The sequence below is a fragment of the Manis javanica genome, chromosome 4 (assembly GCF_040802235.1).
Source record: "Manis javanica isolate MJ-LG chromosome 4, MJ_LKY, whole genome shotgun sequence".
Taxonomy (NCBI): domain Eukaryota; kingdom Metazoa; phylum Chordata; class Mammalia; order Pholidota; family Manidae; genus Manis; species Manis javanica.
In genome coordinates this window covers 71,466,847-71,487,878 of record NC_133159.1, presented here as the reverse complement: position 1 = coordinate 71,487,878, position 21,032 = coordinate 71,466,847, and the positions used below count along the sequence as shown (strand labels likewise).

Genomic DNA, 21,032 nt, shown 5'->3' with positions numbered 1-21,032 from the left:
GTTGAGAGGCAGGGCCACTGTTAAATGTGTATGCTTAGTTTTTTCCTTAAAAATTTTTTTTCCATGTTAATTCTTGGCTTAGGAATTATAATTTTAACTCCCTATAAAATAGGTGCATTGTTAGTATCACTTGGAAGGAGGAGAAATAATATCCCCTTTTATCACTGGTCAATTTTAGCTGTTTTCCAATTTCTTTTCTTGCCAAACTAGCTTTCATTTCAACTTTTGGTCTGTCAGTGTTACTCAGATTCTAACTTTGACTTCCTTCTTTGTCCTGGTATCTACTAAATGCCATGGATTCTTCCTTCAAAGCTGCATCTACTTAGGTTTTACCGTATTGACTACTCTCTGGCACAGACTCTTAATAGCTAGTTAAAAATATGCACAAAGCACCTCATATGCTGTGTGTTCTGTTGGTAACACAGAGGTGACACATCACAGCTGCTGACAGCCGACACGTGGCAGCGCTTGCCATGCAGCAGGCCCTGGGAGCACGTATGTGTGTTAACTCATTTCTTCCTCACTGCAACCCTGGGATGTGGACTCAGTTATCGCTCCCCTTTAATGGATGGGGAAACTAGGCCAAACAGTTTGGAATTCGCTTATGGCCATTCACTTAGTAAGTGGCCGAGCCAGGATTTGAGCCCCAGCCATGTGGCTCTAGAGGCTACACACTTATTCTGTCCCAGATAGGGGTCCTGTCCTCATGGTCTGCAATCTAGGAATACAGATAAATTAACTGGGCTGCTTCTCTTCTTCATCTGATGCCTGCGTTTCTTCTCTACAGACATACCATCCCATTCAATGCCAAAATCAGATCAATTCTTAGAATGCCTTCATTGTGTCACTCTCCTGCTCAGAAACTTCTGTAGAGCCCAGTTTTCCACAAAAGAAAATAATAACCCTGTAGCCTGGCATTCACAGATTTCCATAATCTCCTTCAATTTGCCTTTCCAACAGGTTTGCCTTTCCAACAGGTTTGCCTCTACTGTTTCCTCCCCAAATCTCAGCCAGACAGACCCACCTAATGATCCTCATCCCTGCCCTGTTTGTTCCTTCAAGTCCAGAGTGCCTCTTTTCCTCCCCGTCATCTGGCAGGAGCTGTCTGAAGTCCTTCCCCACCACCAGCCTTGCCTGACCACTCAAAATGGCTTAGCTGAGCCTACCAGAACCCCTTGCCATCTGCATCACTAATTTCACTTGCAATAGAATATTTCTGGGAATTGATCATGTACTTTTTGTGTCAATGTACCTTGTCATGCCTGTCAGGAGTCATTGAATGCTTGCTTCTTTGTAGGACCATCTTAATAAGTTTTGCTACTTGGATGATATCTAATGGGAACAGATTTCTCAAATACCTTTCTTTCCTTCAAATCCCACTTTTCCTTCCTCCTCTTATTCTGCTTCCATCCTCAAGTCTGGTGGGATGGGTGACATTTTATCAGAGTTCAGAAACAAACTTTTTAAAAGACATTCCTACTCTTCATTCTGCAGTAATTTATAATCTTGAGAGAGGTGTCTACATTCTTTTGCTAGTTCTACTCTTTTCCCTCCATATTCTCTGTATATTATTATAGTGGTATCTTGTTTTTACCTGGTACAGAATATTTTTTCCTACACTGATTTCTTAATCAGGTCTTAAATTCAGTCTTTGCCAGGCTGCACTTAACGTGTAATTATTTTTCTGTCTCAGCAAATCTTAAGATCTACTCAGTGGGCTTGGATGCATTTTTCTGTCAACTCCTCTTTAAAAATAACATCATTTAGCCAACCCCATCATCTCCTGACTCTTGCTTTGTAGCATTGTTGTTTCTGCCATCACAAGAACAGGACTTCCTGATCTCCTCCCCAAGGTTTCTCTCCTCTACTGAGAGCTGCTTTGACAATCCCAACCTGACCTGGTGTTGAGCTTACATGTGGATCTTAGCTTGGTCTACGAGCAGGAGTTCTAGGAGGAAATTTCTTTTCCTGATGCCACATGAGGGTGGTTCCAAGCAGAGATTATACCTCCATGTTCTCTCATTTCTAAAATTGAATAGGTGAACTTTGAATTTAAATAAGGTAGTAGCTTAAAATAGCAGCAAATGTTGTGCCACTTTCTTACTCAAGTTATCCATTCCCTATTCAGATTATTTTTTGGTTTGGTTAGCTGAACTACACATGCAGGAGGAATGGGTCTAAAATCCCTACTTCTAGAGTTATGTTGGCAGCATTTCAGCATGAGAGTTAGTGTGGCAAAGTAGTCTGGAGAATAAATAGGCCTGTTTAGGTCTCTGATCTAACACCTGCTAGCTGTTCCAACCCAGAAAGTTTACTTGACTTAAGGTTGCACATGTACAAAATTGAAGTATATTCAACAGATTCAGTATTTGACTCTGATGTTGTCTTGGGCATTATTCCAGTTCCTGAGTATAGAGCAGTGGGGAAAAAGGAAAAAAATCCCTGTCCTTGTGGACCCCAGTGTACTAGCTCCCTCCCAGGGTGCTGGGGAATTAAGTGGAAAATAAAAATAAAAATTTTAGGTACAGTGCTTGGCACTCAGTAAATGAGTTGTCCAGTACTATGCAATGTTGATCTTGCCCACATTATATCCTTGCTTGGCCAGGGTAAGCATTTAGCAAACTTTGATTGAGGAACTTAATTGATATGTGTATATAACTATTTTTCACCTACGTATCAGTATTTAATAAAATCTTCAAACAGTCATGTGTGTATTGGTTCCCCTGGCTTACTTACTTAGTTTCAAAAAGCAACATGACCTTTTCTGCATCTTATCCAGACACTATTGGCAGATATCACATGCTTGGAGGAAACTTTAGCCTTCTGTTGCTTGATTTCTAGCACAGGCTGGATGATATGAGACTTCTTATCTGATATTTTCCTTAGAATAGCTGGGTTTTAGCAATTGCTCAATACTTTGACATGGTATTTGAGGAATGTGACCCGGAGAGGCTCAGATGCTAAAGAATATCATCAAATACATATTCTCAAATGATATATTTGCAACTCTGGAAAGCTAGCACCTGAATTCTTTTCTATGAGAAGAGTGCCGAAGACAAATTTTTCAACAGGAGGAAATTGTGTAGCACAATGAAAATAACTTTGGATTTAGAACTGGTTTTCATTCTAATTAGGTGACTTAGGGTAATTTAATAAGTCTGAGTCTCAGTTTCCACATATGTGAAATGGGGCTAACTATAGTAACAGTTCCATAGGGTTGTTGTGTTAGTAGATGAGATAATGCATGGAAAGCAGTACAGTGCCTGAAATATAATTGCTGGAAAATGGTAGCTAATGTTTTTAATTATTCAGCCTTATTAAAAAGTTAGACAAAATTTAAAAACTAAAAAATATAAATCATTTTAAAAGTAAGTTTACATATGCAAATTCATATCTGTTTTATCTGAAAGCTTAATAGTTGATGGCTTATTTAATGCATGCAATGTATCACATTGGACCATGAAATGATGGCAAATAACAGAACTGTCATAGTCATTCGACTGAGCTTGCTGATTTCACACATGATGAAACAGAGTTCCAGATTGTTTTGGTGGCTTAGTGGGGTGAAGATTTGGGGCAAATTTTCTGGACTGTTATTGTCATATAAGGAGATAAATAGAAGATAAAGTAGGTAGATGGGGGGAGGGTGTGTGGGACAAAGCTTATAGAAGTTTGACTTCTCCCACTGTGTGTGCATGTCTGTGTGTGTGAGAGTGTATGTGTGTAAGAGAGTGCATGCAGCAGAACACTGCGAGTATGTCAGAAAGTGTGTGAGAGAGAGAAAGAGAATGAGGTTGTGTATATAACTGTGTGTGTAATTTCTTGAGTGTTTTGGGGTAAATTTTAGTGCCTGCTGATTTTCCCCACTTATTGGATTCCAAGAAAAACTTTAGGATAGAAAGAGTGCGTCACTCCTGGTGAAAAGAGCCCTTGCTGCCTAACTTTGTGCTAGGATACAGTGTAAGGGAGAAAAGGCCAGAGTTTTATTCCGGGAAGGTGGTTGACTGCTGACAGTGAATAGGTTTGACATCATCTGGGTAGAGTGTGCCCTGCTCTTTCTGGTGCTTTGATGCAGTAGATCTTGGAGTCGGGAGTTCTTAAATCTCATATGAGTTCTTGCAGAGCTAGAGGAATTGAATTCCTTTGGTGGTTACCTCTTATCCGGAATATGTATTATATAGGCGACTTTTCAAACACATTCTTAAAAGCCACATGAAAACCATAGTTGTGATTTTAAAAAATACTTATTCTTGCAAAACATGGATTATTGTTTTATTAAATACATCAATTTTTAAAACAATTTGAAATCCAAGTATATGAAAATGGATTCAGACTTAACTGATCTGCTTTCCTCCTTCTTCTTCTCTTTCATTGAAGGCCAGTAAGGTTGTCAAAACATTGGGAGTAGTAATTTCTTATAATTTTATGCTATTTTGAATTGCTGCTGTTACTTAATGAGGTTATTCTTCTTTGGGAATTGTGTTTGACTTTGATGGGATTAGTAAAACCAAACCAGTGAGATTTTTCTTGCTGATGTTTTTAGGTGAGGGACAATGATAAGAAGAAGGCATTTGCCTCCCCCAGCAAATGTCGAATTCATATATCCCTGTTTGATTTTATTTTCTAGCTTGTTTGTTTTGGATTAAATAACCAGCTGGTGGTTGCTTTTAAAGAAGAAAACACTCTTGCTTTTAAGCATGTGTTTTTGAAAGGATATCCTGGCATAGATGAAGATGATTACAGTTGCAGTGTATACACTGAAAAGGATACCTATGAGAGCATCTTTTTTGCAATCAATCAGGTAAGTATTTTGTTATAAATGACCTATACTTTAAGAATATATGGATACTTGACATTGTTTTAGCAAAAAAGCATATAAGTATAGTAAAACATTCTAATTTAAATTTTGCATAGTCTGCCAAAAAATGTTTACTGTTATTTCTATAGCAACACTTCCACTCAAAAGATTTTGCCTGTTTAAAATTTTTTCTTTAAAATTTATATTTCTCGTTTGTCTCTTCACACCCAATACTTTCGGGAGATGACTGCTCCAAATTAAACAGCCACGAGTAGATTTAGAATCTCAGAAGGGTTGATGAATGAGCTACCAAATTGAAGATTCTAGGGCCTCAATTTTGATGTCTTAGCATTAATAAGCCTAGCTGAATCTTAAGAATATGGAGTAGGGTATATGTAGTTGTATCTAGGTAGATATTGAGAACCCGGATTGGTAGACCTGGAGAAAGCATTTAGGGGAGAGAAATTGTTCTTTTTTCTTCTTCATTCATTCAATAAATATTTGGGTACCTAGTATGTGTCAGGTACTGTTTTAGACATCGGAGATACAGCATAAATAAAACAGACACAAACCCTGTCTTTATAGTTTATAGAACTTAATTCTAGAGGGGAGAGCCAGACAAATGAAAGGAAGTGGAAAGAGTAGTACTGACTGCTGGCTCCCTGTAAACACTGCCAAAAAAAGTTGATAAGCAAAACTAAGCGTCCTGCTTACACCAGTAAGGGAAATACTACCTTGATCATTCTCAGTGGTAGCATAGGCAAATGGGGAAAAGTCTGGACACAGATTGTGAAGTCTTGTTTAAGGTGGGTCATTCAGTGTGAGGGGAGTTCAGTTAGGCTAAAGATTATGATATAGGATTGGTGGACACAGCAAGGTAAGCTGTGTTGGGTTGGGGGTGATTTCAAAGTCTTAGAGTTATTAAACTAAATCTCCAAATAGATGATATGTTTCAATGAGTTTTTTGGATGTTCCTGAAATTGGCAATTCAGTTATTTGCAACTTTTATGTTCCTGGGCAAAAGTTTCCTAGAATAATAGTCATAATAATGAAGGTGGGGGCTAGCAAAGCCCGGTTAGTGCTGGTGGGCACTCGAGGAAGTCTTGTTGATGTAGGCTACTATAATTTAACATAGGCTACTGTAAGTCATGCTAATGTCAGTTGTGGGCTATGGGTGGCTTGGAGCTTCAGTGGCTTGTCAGATAGTGGTAACTGCTGTGGCATAAAGCACAGCAGGAGATTGGGGGTGCCTAGGGGTGCCTATGCACTGGGGGTGGATGTTTTCAGTTCTCACTGTCTGGAAAGAGAGAGTCTCAGAAAGCTGGTAATATCTTAGGAGTCAAGACCTGAAGGAATGAATCCAGAAGACAGGTAACCTGAGGTTCTAGTCAGAGGGAACAACAAAGGCTCCAGGCAAGAGCAGTGGGTTTCAGAACTGCGTGGAGGCCACTGTGGCTTTAGGAAGTGGGGGTGGAGCTGAGGGCCAGTCTCCTGCCATGAGGTTAGAGACATAGGCAGGGCCTCAGTTTTGGCTCTGAGTGACGTGGGACGTATTTCGGCACATTTACTTTAGTTTTGAGTTCAGTGAGGTGATGTGTTTCTGCCCAACTCAGGAAAGTTTCCTTATGGTATTTTGCTTTGGGGAATTCTAAAGGATATGATATAAACAGTAAAAAACAAAACAAAACTGAAAGTGTATTCCAAGTTATAACTCTTAAAAGCTCATTAGTGTTTTTATTTAACTATTTTTAATAGTATGAGCATCTAATGGACATAACCCTGGGGATTCTTGGTTATGGAGAAAATGAAGACAATAGAATTGGCTTAAAAGTCTGTAAGCAGTATTACAAGAAAGAGACTGTCTTTCCTTCTGAGACACTGAATACTGACAGCACCATTGAAATAGGTATGCAGTGATAATTTCATTATGTGTTTTTATCTTCTGTGGTAAGAGCAAAAATGCCCTTGTGTGCTGGCAAGCCAAATGGAACAACTTTGTTTTGTGACAGCTAATCTATGTGAGGCTTAAAATTTGCCTGCAAAGGGCACTGGCTCAGGAAACTGCAAGTCTACTGTGATAGGACCAGGGAGCCTTTGTGGATCTCTTTGGTGCAACTCAAGATTGTTGGTTTGGGGTAAAAGCACAGGTGTTTCCTGTTTGTTTCAGTTTTTCCCTCCATGAGGCAGTGGCTAGGGTTTTCGAAAAGAAATGAGTCTGTATTTATTAAAGAAATAATGCATGTTAAAATGCTTGGCACTCTTGCTACTGTTACTCATTAACTATATTAGTGCTCCTCAAAGGTGAATTCTAATTAGCAACTCCTCTTCTATTTTGGGAGATTGCTTGGAAAAGGTTAACATCTAACCAAGTAGAATAGTTTTGTGACATTGTGTTAAGAATTTAGAAACACATCCTGTATAAACATGAAATGTTTGAGTTAAGGCTCTGGGGGTTTTGGCCTTCATTCAACAAACTTCCGCTATATTCCTACCATGCTAGGGCACTCCCTGTTTTATGTACTGGGCTTGCAAAGATTAAATCAGTCATGGCTTCTCAAATAGCAGACAGTTCAGGAGTAGGAGTCCTAGTAGCAGTTTAAATTTGGAGTGATTTTATTAAAAAGAGAGCAGCACACAATTCATTTGACAATGTTTCTTATTATCCAATTTTAAGGTGCCCTGGTAATGCAACAGAAGAAAACCCTGTAAGAAAGAGATTCAGATTTTTCCACAGGTTGCCTGTTTAGATTAACTTCATGAGTAGATGTGTCCCAAGCTATGAACTCTGAAAGAGCCCCATCAGGGGCCCACCTGGGTTGCTTTCGAAGACCATCTAGGCGTTAGTGGCTTGGTTCTGTGGCCAGCAGTCTTAGAATCTCACTTGTCTGATTGCCCTTCAGGCTGCTGCTATCCTGAGAACTTTCTCGTAGTAGGGCTACAGGGGCTAATCTGTTTTCCTCTGAATCTTTTCCTTGAGGCCGTCAGCCAAGCTCCTCCCCAGGGGTGGCTCCTCTAACAGTGATAGAAGTACTGGCTGTGTGGAGCTGAAAGCTTGTCCGGTGACCCTCTGCTTCAAGGAAGCCACTGAGCGCTTGTCCTCTTAAAAATGTACCACTTTAACTGGATGCATATAATAAGATTCTTTTCCGGTGATTCATATGCTGTTTTTCTCAAGTGATTTTTCTTGGAAAATCAATGAAAGAAATGCAGCCAATGTCAATATCAGTGGCTAGGTAAGACAGTGCTGGAAAGTAAGATTTATTCCCTGACCATTGGGTATGATGCTCTCGTTCATTTCTTTTCTGTCAAAATGTGGAAATATCCTATGCACCCAACACAGGATCACTTACATATGTGAAACAAATCTAACAGAATTAAAGGGGGAAATAGAATGCAATGCATTCATTTTAGGAGACTTCAACATACCACTCACTCCAAAGGACAGATCAACCAGACAGAAAATAAAGAGACAGAGGCACTGAACAACATATTAGAACAGATGGACCTAACAGACATCTACAGAACTCTCCATCCAAAAGCAACAGGATACACATTCTTCTCAAGTGCACATGGAACATTTTCAAGAATAGATCACATACTAGGCCACAAAAAGAATCTCAGCAAATTCAAAAAGATTGAAATTGTACCAACCAGCTTCTCCAATCACAAAGGTATGAAACTAGAAATAAATGACACAAACAAAACAAAAAAGCCCACAAACACATGTAGGCTAAATAACATGCTCCTAAATAATGAATGAATCAATGACACAGATCAAGCAATATATGGAGACAAATGACAACAATAATTCAATAACACAAAATCTGTGGGATGCAGCAAAGGCTGTGCTAAGAGGGAAATATATTGCAATACAGTCCTTCCTCAGGAAAGAAGAACAATCCCAAATGAACAGTCTAAACTTACAATTAATGAAACTAGAAAAAGAAGAACAAATGAGGCCCAAAGTCAGTAGAAGGAGGGACATAATAAAGATTAAGGCAGAAATAAATAGAATTGAGAAGAATAAAAGAATAGAAAGAATCAATGAAAGCAGGAGCTGGTTCTTTGAGAAAATAAACAAAATAGATAAACCCCTAGCCAGACTTATCAAGAAAAAAAGATAGTGTACACACATAAACAGAATCAGAAATAAGAAAGGAAAAACCACTGTGGACACCACAGAAATACAAAGAATCATGAAAGAATACTATGAAAAATTATATGCTAACAAACTGGATAACCTAGAAGAAATGGACAACTTCTAGAAAAATACAACCTTTCAAGGCTGACCCAGGAAGAAACAGAAAATCTGAATAGACCAATTACCAGCAAAGAAATTGAATTGGTAATCAAAACACTACCAAAGAACAAAACTCCTCTACCAGATGGTTTCACTGCTGAATTTTATCAAACATTTAGTGAAGACCTAATACCTATCCTCCTTAAAGTTTTCCAAAAAGTAGAAGAGGAGGGAATACTCCCAAACTCATTCTATGAGGCCAACATCACTCTAATATCAAAACCAGGCAAAGACAGCACAAAAAAAAAATTGCAGAAAAATATCCCTGATGAACATAGATGCAAAAATACTAAGCAAAATATTAGAAAACCAAATTCAAAAATACATCAAAAAGATGATCCATCATCATCAAGTGGGATTCATCCCAGGGATGCAAGGATGGTACAGCATTCGAAAATCCATCAACATAATCCACTACATCAACAAAAAGAAGGACAAAAACAACATGATCATTTCCATAGATGCTGAAAAAGCATTTGATGAAATTCAACATCCATTCATGATAAAAATTATCAACAAAATGGGTATAGAGGGCAAGTACCTCAACATAATAAAGGCCATATATGACAAACCCACAGCCAACATTATACTTAACAGTGAGAAGCTGAAAGCTTTTCCTTTAAAATCAGGAACAAGACAAGGATGCCCACTCTCCCTGCTTCTATTCAACATAGTTCTGGAGGTCCTAGCCACGGCAATTAGACAACACAAAGAAATAAAACGCATCCAGATTGGTAAGGAAGAAATCAAACTGTCACTGTACATGACATGATATTGTACATAAAAACCTCTAAAGAAACTACTCCAAAACTACTAGATCTAATATCTGAATTTACCAAGGTTGGAGGATACAAAATTAATACACAGAAATCTGTTGCATTCCTGTACACTAATGAGAACTAGGAGAAAGAGAAATCAGGAAAACAATTCCATTCACAATTGCACATCAAAAAGAATAAAATACCTAGGAAGAAACCTAACCAAGGAAGTGAAAGACCTATACTCTGAAAACTATGAGACACTCTTAAGAGAAATTAAAGAGGACACTAATAAATGGAAATTCATCCCATGCTCTTGGTAGGAAGAATTAGTATTGTCAAAATGGTCATCCTGCCTAAAGCAATCTATAGATTTAATGCAATCCCTATCAAAATACCAACAGCATTCTTCAATGAACTAGAGCAAATAGTTCTAAAATTCATATGGAACCATGAGAGACCCCAAATAGCCAAAGCAATCCTGAGAAGGAAGACTAAAGCAGGGGGAATTATGCTCCTTGACTTCAAGCTTTACTGCAAAGCCACAGTAATCAAGACAATTTGGTACTGGCACAAGGACAGACTCATAGACCAGTGGAAGACAATAGAGAGTCCATATATTCACCCAAGCATATATGGTCAATTAATATATGATAAAGGAGCCATGGATATACAATAGGGAAATGACAGCCTCTTCAATAGCTGGTGTTGGCAAAACTGAACAGTTACATGTAAGAGAATGAAACTGGATTATTGTCTCACCCCATACACAAAAGTAAACTCAAAATGGATCAAAGACCTGAAAGTAAGTCATGAAACCATAAAACTCTTAGAAAAAATTATAAGCAAAAATCTCTTGGACAGAAATATGAGCAACTTCTTCATGAACATATCTCCCTGGGCAAGGGAAACAAAAGCAAAAATGAACAAGTGGGACTATATCAAACTAAAAATCTTCTGTACAGCAAAGGATACCATCAGAAGAACAAAAAGACATCCTACAGTATGGGAGAATATGTTCATAAATGACATATTTGATAAAGGGTTGACGTCCAAATTATATAAAGAGCTCATGTACCTCAACAAACAAAAAGCAAATATGCCAATTAAAAAATGGGCAGAGGAGCTGAACAGACACTTCTTCAAAGAGAAAATTCAGATGGCCAACAGACACATGAAAAGATGCTCCACATCGCTAGTCATCAGAGAAATGCAAATTAAAACCACAATGAGATATCACCTCACACCAGTTAGGATGCCCAACATCCAAAAGACAAACAACAACAAATGTTGGGGAGGATGTGGAGAAAGGGGAACCCTCCTACACTGCTGGTGGGAATGTAAACTAGTTCAATCACGTGGAAAGCAGTATGGAGGGTCCTCAGAAAACTCAAAATAGAAATACCATTTGACCCAGGAATTCCACTCCTAGGAATTTACCCTAAGAATGCAGCAGCCCAGTTTGAAAAAGACAGATGCACCCCTATGTTTATCTCAGTACTATTTACAATAGCCAAGAAATGGAAGCAACTAAGTGTCTGTCAGTAGATGAATGGATAAAGAAGATGTGGTACATATACACAATGGAATATTATTCAGCCATAAGACAAAAACAAATCCTGCCACTTGCAACAACCTGGATGGAGCTGGAGGGTATTATGCTCAGTGAAATAAGCCAGACAGAGAAAGACAAGTACTAAATGATTTCACTCATCTGTGGAGTATAAGAACAAAGAAAAAACTGAAGGAACAGAACAGCAGCAGACTCACAGAGCCCAAGAATGGACTAACAGTTACTAAAGGGAAAGTGATTGGGGAGGATGGGTGGGGAGGGAGGGATAAGGGGGAAATAGGGCATTAGAATTAGCACACATAATGTAGTGGTGGGGCAACACGGGAAAATAGTATATACAGAGAAGACAAGTAATGATTCTATAGCACCTTACTACACTGATGGACAGTGACTGTAGTAGGGTATGTAGGGGGGATTTGATAATAGGGGGAGTCTAGTAACCATAATGTTGTTCAAGTAATTGTACATTAATGATATCAAAAAAAATTATGGAAATATTTTTAACCAAATGGAGAGAAGTTGATTAGTAATTTGACTTTAAGAGAGACTACATAAGGAAGTTAATTGTATTTTTGACTTATTAAACATAACTAGTCAAAGAGATGTTGTGGATAAAGTGAAGGTTCCTGTGGCCAGGATTCTCACCTGGCTCTGGTCGGCTTGCTCACTACACACATGTGGGCAATATGTTATTACTGACTCTATATAAAGAGCTCTCCTATGGCTCTGGGCTGCACGGCTGCAGGAGAGCAGAGGCTGGAGTGGTGGTAGTGCTGAGAACACGGACTGAGACCGCTGCGACAGAGAGGCCCAGAGGCAGAGACCAGCTTGCTGCATGCAGACTCGCTCTGAGTGGACGGGATTCTAGTGATTGACCTGCCACCATAGGAATGAAATTGGGTAACAAACCCTTTTACCCCAAGAACATTTCATTGTCATTCCTCCGTCTCACTGAATCCATAGTGAATTTGCCCAGTGGGCTGAAACCTATTGGCAAGACAGATGTATTTATTCAAAAGGCAAAAAGATTATTTTAAAAATATTTGATACTAGATTTTGGACTTTCTTTTCTTGGATACACTGAGGAACACTGTAGATGATAGAAATAGGAACTGAGTTTAACTTCATTTGTAGCATTATAGTTGAAATAGGTGAATAGCAGAAGCTGTTCTAGATTATCTGTTCATGAATTTTCCATCATCTTTATTATTAAGGAAATCACTCTTCAATGTGCTAAATATAGAGATCTGTCTGCATGCCTGCTTTCCCCATGGCTTTATGTTTAGTTATATGACTAATTGCACTAAAGCTAAGGTTTCCCTTAATTCATGCCGTGGGCATATCCTGCCTTTACATCTATAACTTTACAGTTCATCCTCACTGGGGGGGCTGTTCTGAATCCTCTTACCAAAAAATTTTCTTTCACAATATTTAGATGGCTGTCATTCTAATGCAGTGCTTCATTTTCTATAATACAGTTTTGAATTTCATATGTTCTGCTTTCCACATGTTCTTCACACAAGACATTATGGCCATTCAGCTCATCCATTTCCTATTTTTGCAAGACCATATCTAACCAATCCTCTGTATGCTCCTAAGAGGGCTTGTTAACTGCATTTGCTGGAGTGTTCTGCCCTGGAAGTGGGATTCATTTGGGCGATGAGGCTGTTACTCTTCGGTTTGAGGAGTGCCATTTTTCTTACGGTTTTGCCATCCTTTTACAAAAATCTCAGTTCTTATGTTCTGCTGCCACCAGGTGCTCAGTGGCCTCATCAGCAACGTCTGTCACTATAAGATTAGCCAGACACCAGAGGGCTCTGAACGTGTGTTTAGATAAAGTGTACCTCTACAGTTTTAACTGCAAATTTGAATAAGGAATTAGACTTTCATAAGACAAATTTTGCATATAACGTAAAATTAACTAATAGATATCTCATTTCTCTGGATCTAAGATGCCATCAGTTTCTTTTTAAAGACTCATCTGTTTTAAAGACATTCAAAAGAAAATGAATAAATATCTCAGAATGAATGAAATGCAGGAGAAAATGATCTAGGACAGTAATTGGCACAGAGATTTTGAACATATCACTTCTCCTTTCTGAATCTAGTTGTTTACCAGATAAGTCTAGTTTCAATGCTTTTTTTCCTTGCACTTCATCTTGAAATAAGAATATTAAAGGGAGATAGACCTTAACTCTTCAGTTTGGCCTTCTGACAGGGGAGGCAGCTGGTGCTCAGTCAAGACAGATGCCTAAGACAAGTTCATGTCATGATTTAGTGATGGTGGGTCATGGCTGCTCCAGACCCAGTAAAGCAATGTCCATTGCCTGGGAGCTTGTAGAAATGCAGAATCTCAGGCCTCACCCTAGAGCTACTGAATCCAAATTTGCATCTTAATGAGATCCCCTAAAGGTTCCTTTGCCCATTGAACTTCCCAAGTTCTGGTTCAGTGCTCTCCGTCTTTGACTTCACCCAGACCTCATTCACTGACTTCACCACATTTTCCACCATCCCTCACTCCCTGCACCCGACCTAGATGCCTCTGTCCCTCAGTGCCATTCCCTTGCAAAAGCCATTAAGGGACTTTCCTCTTCCTTCTTTCTCACCCAAATCCTCTCCACCATCATGAGGATCTTCCAGACCTGTGTCCCAGGCCCTGGCAGCTGAAGCCTACTGGAGAAATGTGCCAGAGCAGCACACACCCCTCCTCTGACCACCACACCATTAAAGTTCCTTGCATAGCTTCTCTCCTCCCTGGTGTCACGGAAGATTAAAGAAGCGAGACCTCAGTTCAAGGCCTCACCTGAGCTCCAGGTCCACCCCTTCCAGCCTCTGAGAAGTCATGCCCCTCCTCTCTGCTCTCCAGTTTGCATCTCCAAGTTAAATTCTGCCCTGAGCTCCGGACCCCTCCTGTATTCTACAGGCTACTGGACAAACCCATTCCCACTGTGGCATCTAGTAGGGATTTCCACCTGCTGTATCCAAACAGAACATTTCAAGCCTTCCTGTCTTCTTACCCCTGGCCCAACCTGTTTCTTTCTTAGTCATCCTCATCTCAGAAAATAGTACCAAAATTTTCATGGTGTGCTCTAAATAGCCCCACTTGCTCAAGCCCCAAACCTGGATTTTTTTAATGTCGTTTTTCCACTGCCACTGCTGTTGTCCAAGGCACTATCACCTCTTGCTTTGACTGGTCTCCCTGCTTCTTCTAGTCTTGACTCCTCTGCCCACTCTCCTGCCCTACAGCAACCAGAATGGTATTTTAAAAACATAAATAGGGTCATATCACTCTGTGACTTAAAATGTGGTTTCCTATTCCATTTGACATAAAACCCACAGGGCTCATCAGAGCTGGCCACCTGCCTGCCTCTCCAAGCCCCTCATAGCTGACCCCGTTTCCTAGTGCCAGCATCCTTTCTATTTGCTGAACAGGCCAGCTGCTTCCAGCCTGGGAGATGTGGTTCTTGCTTAGTTCCACATGGAGCACTGTCCCGGGTCTCCTCACAGCTGGTCTTCCTTCCTCCCTCAGGCACCGGTTCAAATCTCCCCAGCACCTCGGAGCCCTCCCCCAACCACTTCTCCCAAGGAAGGTCCCTCACCCAGCTGTTCTCTATCACTTCACTCTGTCTTTGCAGTGCTCTGCATATTGTGAAATCATCTTGTATATATTTTTTCACTCTTTGTTTTATCACCCCTGCTACTATGTGAGCACCACACGACCTTGTCTGTCTTGTTCATTGCTCACCTTCGGAGCCTAGCACAATGTCTGGCCTACAGAAGTTTTCAGCAAATACTTACTGAACAAATGGATGAGTCAGGTAGGGAGCCTGGATCTCTCTATACTCTGAAAGAGGTGCTTGGAGGTCAGCCTTGTCAGTGTACTGGTGAAGAACTGAAAGCTCAGGTCTGCAACTCAGCACATGTAGATTGAGTTCTGGTTTGCTGCCAGCTAGCTGTCTGACCTTGAGAAAGTTTCTTGGCCTCTCTGTGTCTTTGTTTGTCCATCTGTAAAAAGGCAGCAGTAGTGCATATCTCACAAGGTTGCCTGAGGAATTAAACAGGACTGTGCATTAAATGAGAGAACACATAAGGCCCCTAGCCTAGTGCTTGGCAGAGTAAGTACTCAGTATGTTCTTGCTATTTTTATCATTGTAAATCTTTCCTGCAGAAAATGACTTTCTTTTGATTAACTGTCCTCACTGTATCAATCAAAGTCCATTTGCCAAATACCTGCTTTTCTTAAATATCATGCCTGTTGAGTTGTTTATTTAGTAATGTGTCCTCATTTGGGGCCCAGGATGCCTAATTTTCATAAAACACATGTATCCTACATATCAGGACTTATTTTGAAGGCTAGGTATAGTCTAAGTAATGGATGTTTAGCAACAAAAAATACAACATATTGTGCTCTTGCTCTCAAAGAACTGATCCTTTAGTTGAGAGGACAAGTAAGCAAATATCACTGCAGCTGTGGGAAAAGACCCTTAAAGAATTAGCCATCAAGGCTCCCAAGATTCTTGAGGACCTTCCGGGTATCAGGCACTGCAGTCAGCCCTGGCTTTTCTGTTTCCAAGGCAGCACGAAGGGGCAGCAACAGTCTGAGTGAGAGTCAGCCCAGCTGGCTTCACACCAGTTCTGTGGTGATGGCCCTGTGACCTTGACAGGCATTCACCCTCTCCAGACCTGCTTGGTTTCCTGCCACGGTGCCGGGGCTACATGGTGATGAGACTGGTTTTTATGTGAGGCTCTTGAAATCATTCTTTTATAGTTTGCAGCCCATAATTTGTTTTTCTTTGAATACCACCTAAGTTCCTTTCCTTTCTCTATATGTTTTTATTTTGAAATGTGTCATGATTTAGTGATGGTAAATGAAAAGTGATGGTGATTGAAAAAGCATTAGACTTACCCCAGAAGTTGCAAATAGCACAAAGATTTCCTTCATCTATATTTTCCAAAAGCAAACATTGTACTGCATTTGCTTCATCATTCCTCCAATATATAATTGGAAGAATATATTTCTCCTGAATAAATATTTCTCCTGAAGTGTATTAGAATAAGGTACAAACCCGATGCCTCTTTACCTCTAAGTACTGTGGCGTACAGTTCCCAAACCAAAAACCTTCTCCTATGTGGCACTGTGCAGTGCTCAAAAACTCGAAAGGACATTGATACAGTACTGTAATCTACAAACCCTATTTATATTTCATCTATTGTCCTAATGTGCTTTATAGCAAATTAAACTGCCCACTCCCCACCCAGGTGTTCTGCGAGGTCCCTGGCCCAACATCATATGCTGCATTTAGTTCATCATTTCTCTTTAGTCTCCATTAATCTGGAGCAAAATGAAGTTCCTTTGCTTATTTTTTTAATAACCTTGACGTTTTTTGAAGAGTAGAATGTCCCTCACTTGGGGTTTTTGGTTTCTTTATGACTAGATTGACATTATGCATTTTGGCAAGAATACTACACAAATGGTACATTATTTCAGGAAGTACATGATGATGTCTATTATCTCACCATTGGTGGTGTTAACTCGATCACCGGTTCAGGTGGTACTGCCCAGTTCTCCACTGTAAGGTTACTGACCTTCCTGTAACAATCACAAGCAAGTGCTATGTGGGGAGGTCCTTCGGAACTTTGTGAGTCTCCTGCCTCTTATCCCACCTTGGCCCACTGGTTTTAGCATCTGACGCTTGCCTGGGACAATCACTGTTTTTCTTTCATTGCCCTAGATTGTGTTCACTTAGACCTCCAGGTCCTCACCAAGAGCCCTCAGGACTGGAAGAACACATCATTCTTCAGACTGGAATTTTATCGGTAAATAGGTTTTTAAGTCTCATTTCCCAGGTGACAGGGATGGGGAAAGGAGACCATAGTAAAACTATGACAATTTATGCCTTGTAATATCTGTTATTCAGGCTTATACAAGTCAAAATCTCCTTTCACCTCAAAAGCATTGATCTACGGAAGATTCATTCCGGAGAGTTACCAGGCTGTTACGTCTTCCAGAACACGGCAAGTGTCTGCTTTGCTGAGCTGTTTCTCATTGTTTTTCTCTACTCCTTGTGTAGATACAGAGTGTGAAACACACCAGCCTATGAATGTGTTAGATGCAGTTGTGTTTAAAACTGTTTGATGATATTTTATAGCACTGTTGACCCAGAGACATTATTTCTGTAATGAAACAAGCCCTTTCCAACTTTAAAGAGTAGATACATGGGTTGAGTAGAGAGGAATGTTCACCATTGGCTTTGATGTCTTACTTTCTTAATACATTTTTTTTAAGTTGATGACAAATGTGAGTAATGTCTGTAATGTTTTTCTCAACTTTTTCAAAGGAAGGGCTTTGTGAATGTAGCAAATATTTTCCAACCTTGAGGCAGAAACTGCCCCCTTGATCTGAAAGCCAGTCTGCAAAAGCTCGGTTGCTGCTTCTTTTATTTTTGGAGGGGGAGTGTTCCATAGAAGACTGTTCACTTTTGTGGGAATCATAACCTCCTTTCTCACTTTCATAGAGTTTCATGCTGAATTAGCTTCTCCTCCCCCTTCTTCCCTCTGCCCCTCTTTCCTCCCTCCCTCCCTTCCTTCCTTCTTTCCTTAGTGAAGGGCAAAAGTTCATTACTGAATGCTGAGCTGACAGTTTTATGTAACTGTCTTTTAGCAACTCAGCAAAGTGCTTCATTCAACAGCAATCAGTAAGTACTTAATGAGTCCCTACTATGTACCAGGCATTGCCAAGCTCTAGAGGAACAGTGGCCCTCAGGAAGCCTAGTGGAAGAGACAGAAAAACAAGTAAGCAAAGAAATAAAATTATAAATTGTGATATGTCATAAGAGAGAGTATCTCTGGCAGAGAAGAGCATTATTAACCTCCCTAGGGTGACCTACGCATTACAAAACACATCACAAAACCCAAAAAACTCTCAGGCAGAGAGCTCAGAGAACTGAACCTGTAAGTGTTCCATAAGTAAATCCACAAGGACCTGAGCATCTCTAAGCAGAAGCCACATTCTGCATAATGTAAGAATATCGCTATGACCAAACCGAGTTTCAAGAATTAAATCTAAGGCCTCATTTCCATACCTGTGAGCTGTGGCAGATCCATCAGCAACCCTGGCCCCCAAGGTCTCATTTTCCCCCAGGAAAGCTCCTAAAATACTTCTCTCAAATCCTAAATTGCTCAGCATACTTCACTTCTAAACTTTTAAAGATTGAAACATAATGTGGAAGATTGAGGGCATTTGAAAATGTTAAATTCAGCCTGTAGCCCTGGAGCAATTTTTGTCACTTCTGAAAGCATTATGTGTAGCACTTGAAGCAAACAGAAAAATAATTTCCAGCCTGGTAAAAACGTAGAATTTCTTACCCAAAGGACCAAGTTGGAGTAAATGTAAATTCTGTTCAGGAAAATAAATGAGGTCATTGTGTTCTTTTATTAAAGAACGGTGAGTCTCAGTTTAGTTCTTGGGCTTGATCAGCTCTTTTGAGCTAAAATTTCTCTGAACCCAAATGTGGATTTGGTAGAACTTCATGTATTCACCCTTTGGACCATATGTTTTTCATTCATAATAGAACACTGCGAAAGAATCATGTGATGAGGACATATTCATCAGTATGATTCTTTTTGAATCAGCATGCGGTTTGGATGCCATTGCTGTTTTATGCAGAGTTGATCTAGCAAGTCATACTTTCTGCTGGGCTATAACCTCTCCATACATTTGTGTCTCCAGATTACCTTTGACAATAAAGCTCACAGTGGCAAAATCAAAATCTATTTTGACAGTGATGCTAACATTGAAGAATGTAAGAACTTGAACATATCTGGATTTAGTAAGTATGTTATATGATTGTCCATTGTGGATTATGGATACTTTTTAAATATTTATTTTGGGATTTGGAGTGTTCAAATGGTTTATTTGGATGGTGATAGGAAGAAAAAGTTCCAGAAAACCACATCTTGAGCATTTGGTTCTGTACAGCATATCCCAAAGCTTTGCATTTTTGTTTAATTCAGCAAATGTTGATCACACACCTCTTAGAAGAGGCAGCATGTGCCAGTGGTTAGAAGCACCACTGCATTCTGGTGTCAGAATGCCCAGGTTTGCGTCTTGGTTCTATTTCCTATGCCTGTGATCTTGGACAAATTCCTTAACCTCTTTATGTCTCAGTATCTTTCTCTGCAAAAGAAGTATGATAATAGTACTTACCTTCCAGGAGTTTCTGTATTACATGAGTTGGAATGGAAAGCAAAACTCTGAAAACACGAGTGAGTACATAGTCACTGCTAGGCACTATGGAAAAAGGGAGAAATGCCTTATAAGATATGCCCATAAAAGCTCTAATGTGTCATGAAGAGGAATAAGTGGTGGCAGTACAAAAGGAATGAGAATAAAGAAAGCAAAGGTTAATTTTGGCTGGGGCAGAGTGACAAATGAAATCTGGCAGTGTTTCTTAGAGATGGTGTGCTTTGATCTGAGCATTTGGCAGTGGAGAGGGATCAAGGCCTTCAGAGGCCAGAGAGCAAGCAGGCTGTCTAAACTCAGGGTCATTCACTCAGTCATTACTCAAAATAACACTTCATAATCCACAGTTTAAAATGGGCTTCACAGGACCTGTTCTCATAGAGGGGACAGGATGAGGTAATGACAGGCAGTTGGTATTTTTTAATTTATGAGTTTTGTTTAACTGAATTTGCCTTTCACCAGATTATCAGAACGAAATAAAATATAAAATATCTGTTGCTCTGAACTATTTTAGATTTTTTTTTTAGCAGATTTGATTTGTAGCCTGTTACTTTTCAGTTGCATAATGTGTCCTGATGATCCTGGAGTTTTGGGTTCAGTATTTTCATTAACTGACTCAAGGCTCTGATCAGAGTATAGTTTTAATTTCTGTTAAAAAGTGGTTACAGCAGAAACTGTCTACCGTAGAAACACACAGATTAGATGCATGTTTTCCAAGTCCAAGTATAGGTTGCAGCTATTTTTTTTTAATTTTGGTATCATTAATCTACAATTACATAAGGAACATTATGTTTACTAGACTACCCCCTTCACCAAGTCCCCCCAACATACCCCATTAGTCACTGTTCATCAGCGTAGTAAGATGTTGCAAAATCACTACCTGTCTTCTCTGCGTTGCACAGCCCTCCCTGTGCCCCCCCCCCACATTATACATGCTAATCATAAGGCCCCCTTTCTTCTTCCCTGCCCCTTCACCCTCTCTTCCCACCCATCCTCCCCGGTCACTTTCCCTTTGGTAACTGTTAGTCCATTCTTGGGTTCTGTGATTCTGCTGCTGTTTTGTTCCTTCAGTTTTTGCTTTGTTCTTATACTCCACAGATGAGTGAAATCATTTGGTGCTTGTCTTTCTCCGCCTGGCTTACTTCACTGAGCATAATACCCTCTAGCTCCATCCATGTTGTTGCAAATGGTAGGATTTGTTTTCTTCTTGTGGCTGAATAATATTCCATTGTGTATAATTACCACATCTTCTTTATCCATTCATCTACTGATGGACACTTAGGTTGCTTCCATTTCTTGGCTATTGTAAATAGTACTGAGATAAACATAGGGGTGCATCTGTCTTTTTCAAACTGGGCTGC

The 21,032-nt window shown here is 39.8% G+C and overlaps 1 protein-coding gene across 3 annotated transcripts in view; it reads left to right on the top strand.

The window, feature by feature from the left end:
* The window catches only part of MCOLN2 (mucolipin TRP cation channel 2), a 55,854-nt gene that overhangs the window by 18,283 nt on the left and 16,539 nt on the right, over positions 1 to 21,032 (top strand). For all 3 annotated transcript variants that reach the window (XM_073234217.1, XM_073234215.1, XM_073234216.1), the window contains exons 3-7: positions 4,628 to 4,801; positions 6,554 to 6,704; positions 17,162 to 17,246; positions 17,348 to 17,444; positions 19,159 to 19,258. In XM_073234217.1, the coding sequence (XP_073090318.1) occupies positions 4,628 to 4,801; positions 6,554 to 6,704; positions 17,162 to 17,246; positions 17,348 to 17,444; positions 19,159 to 19,258 (607 nt within the window). The remainder of the gene's footprint in view (positions 1 to 4,627; positions 4,802 to 6,553; positions 6,705 to 17,161; positions 17,247 to 17,347; positions 17,445 to 19,158; positions 19,259 to 21,032) is intronic.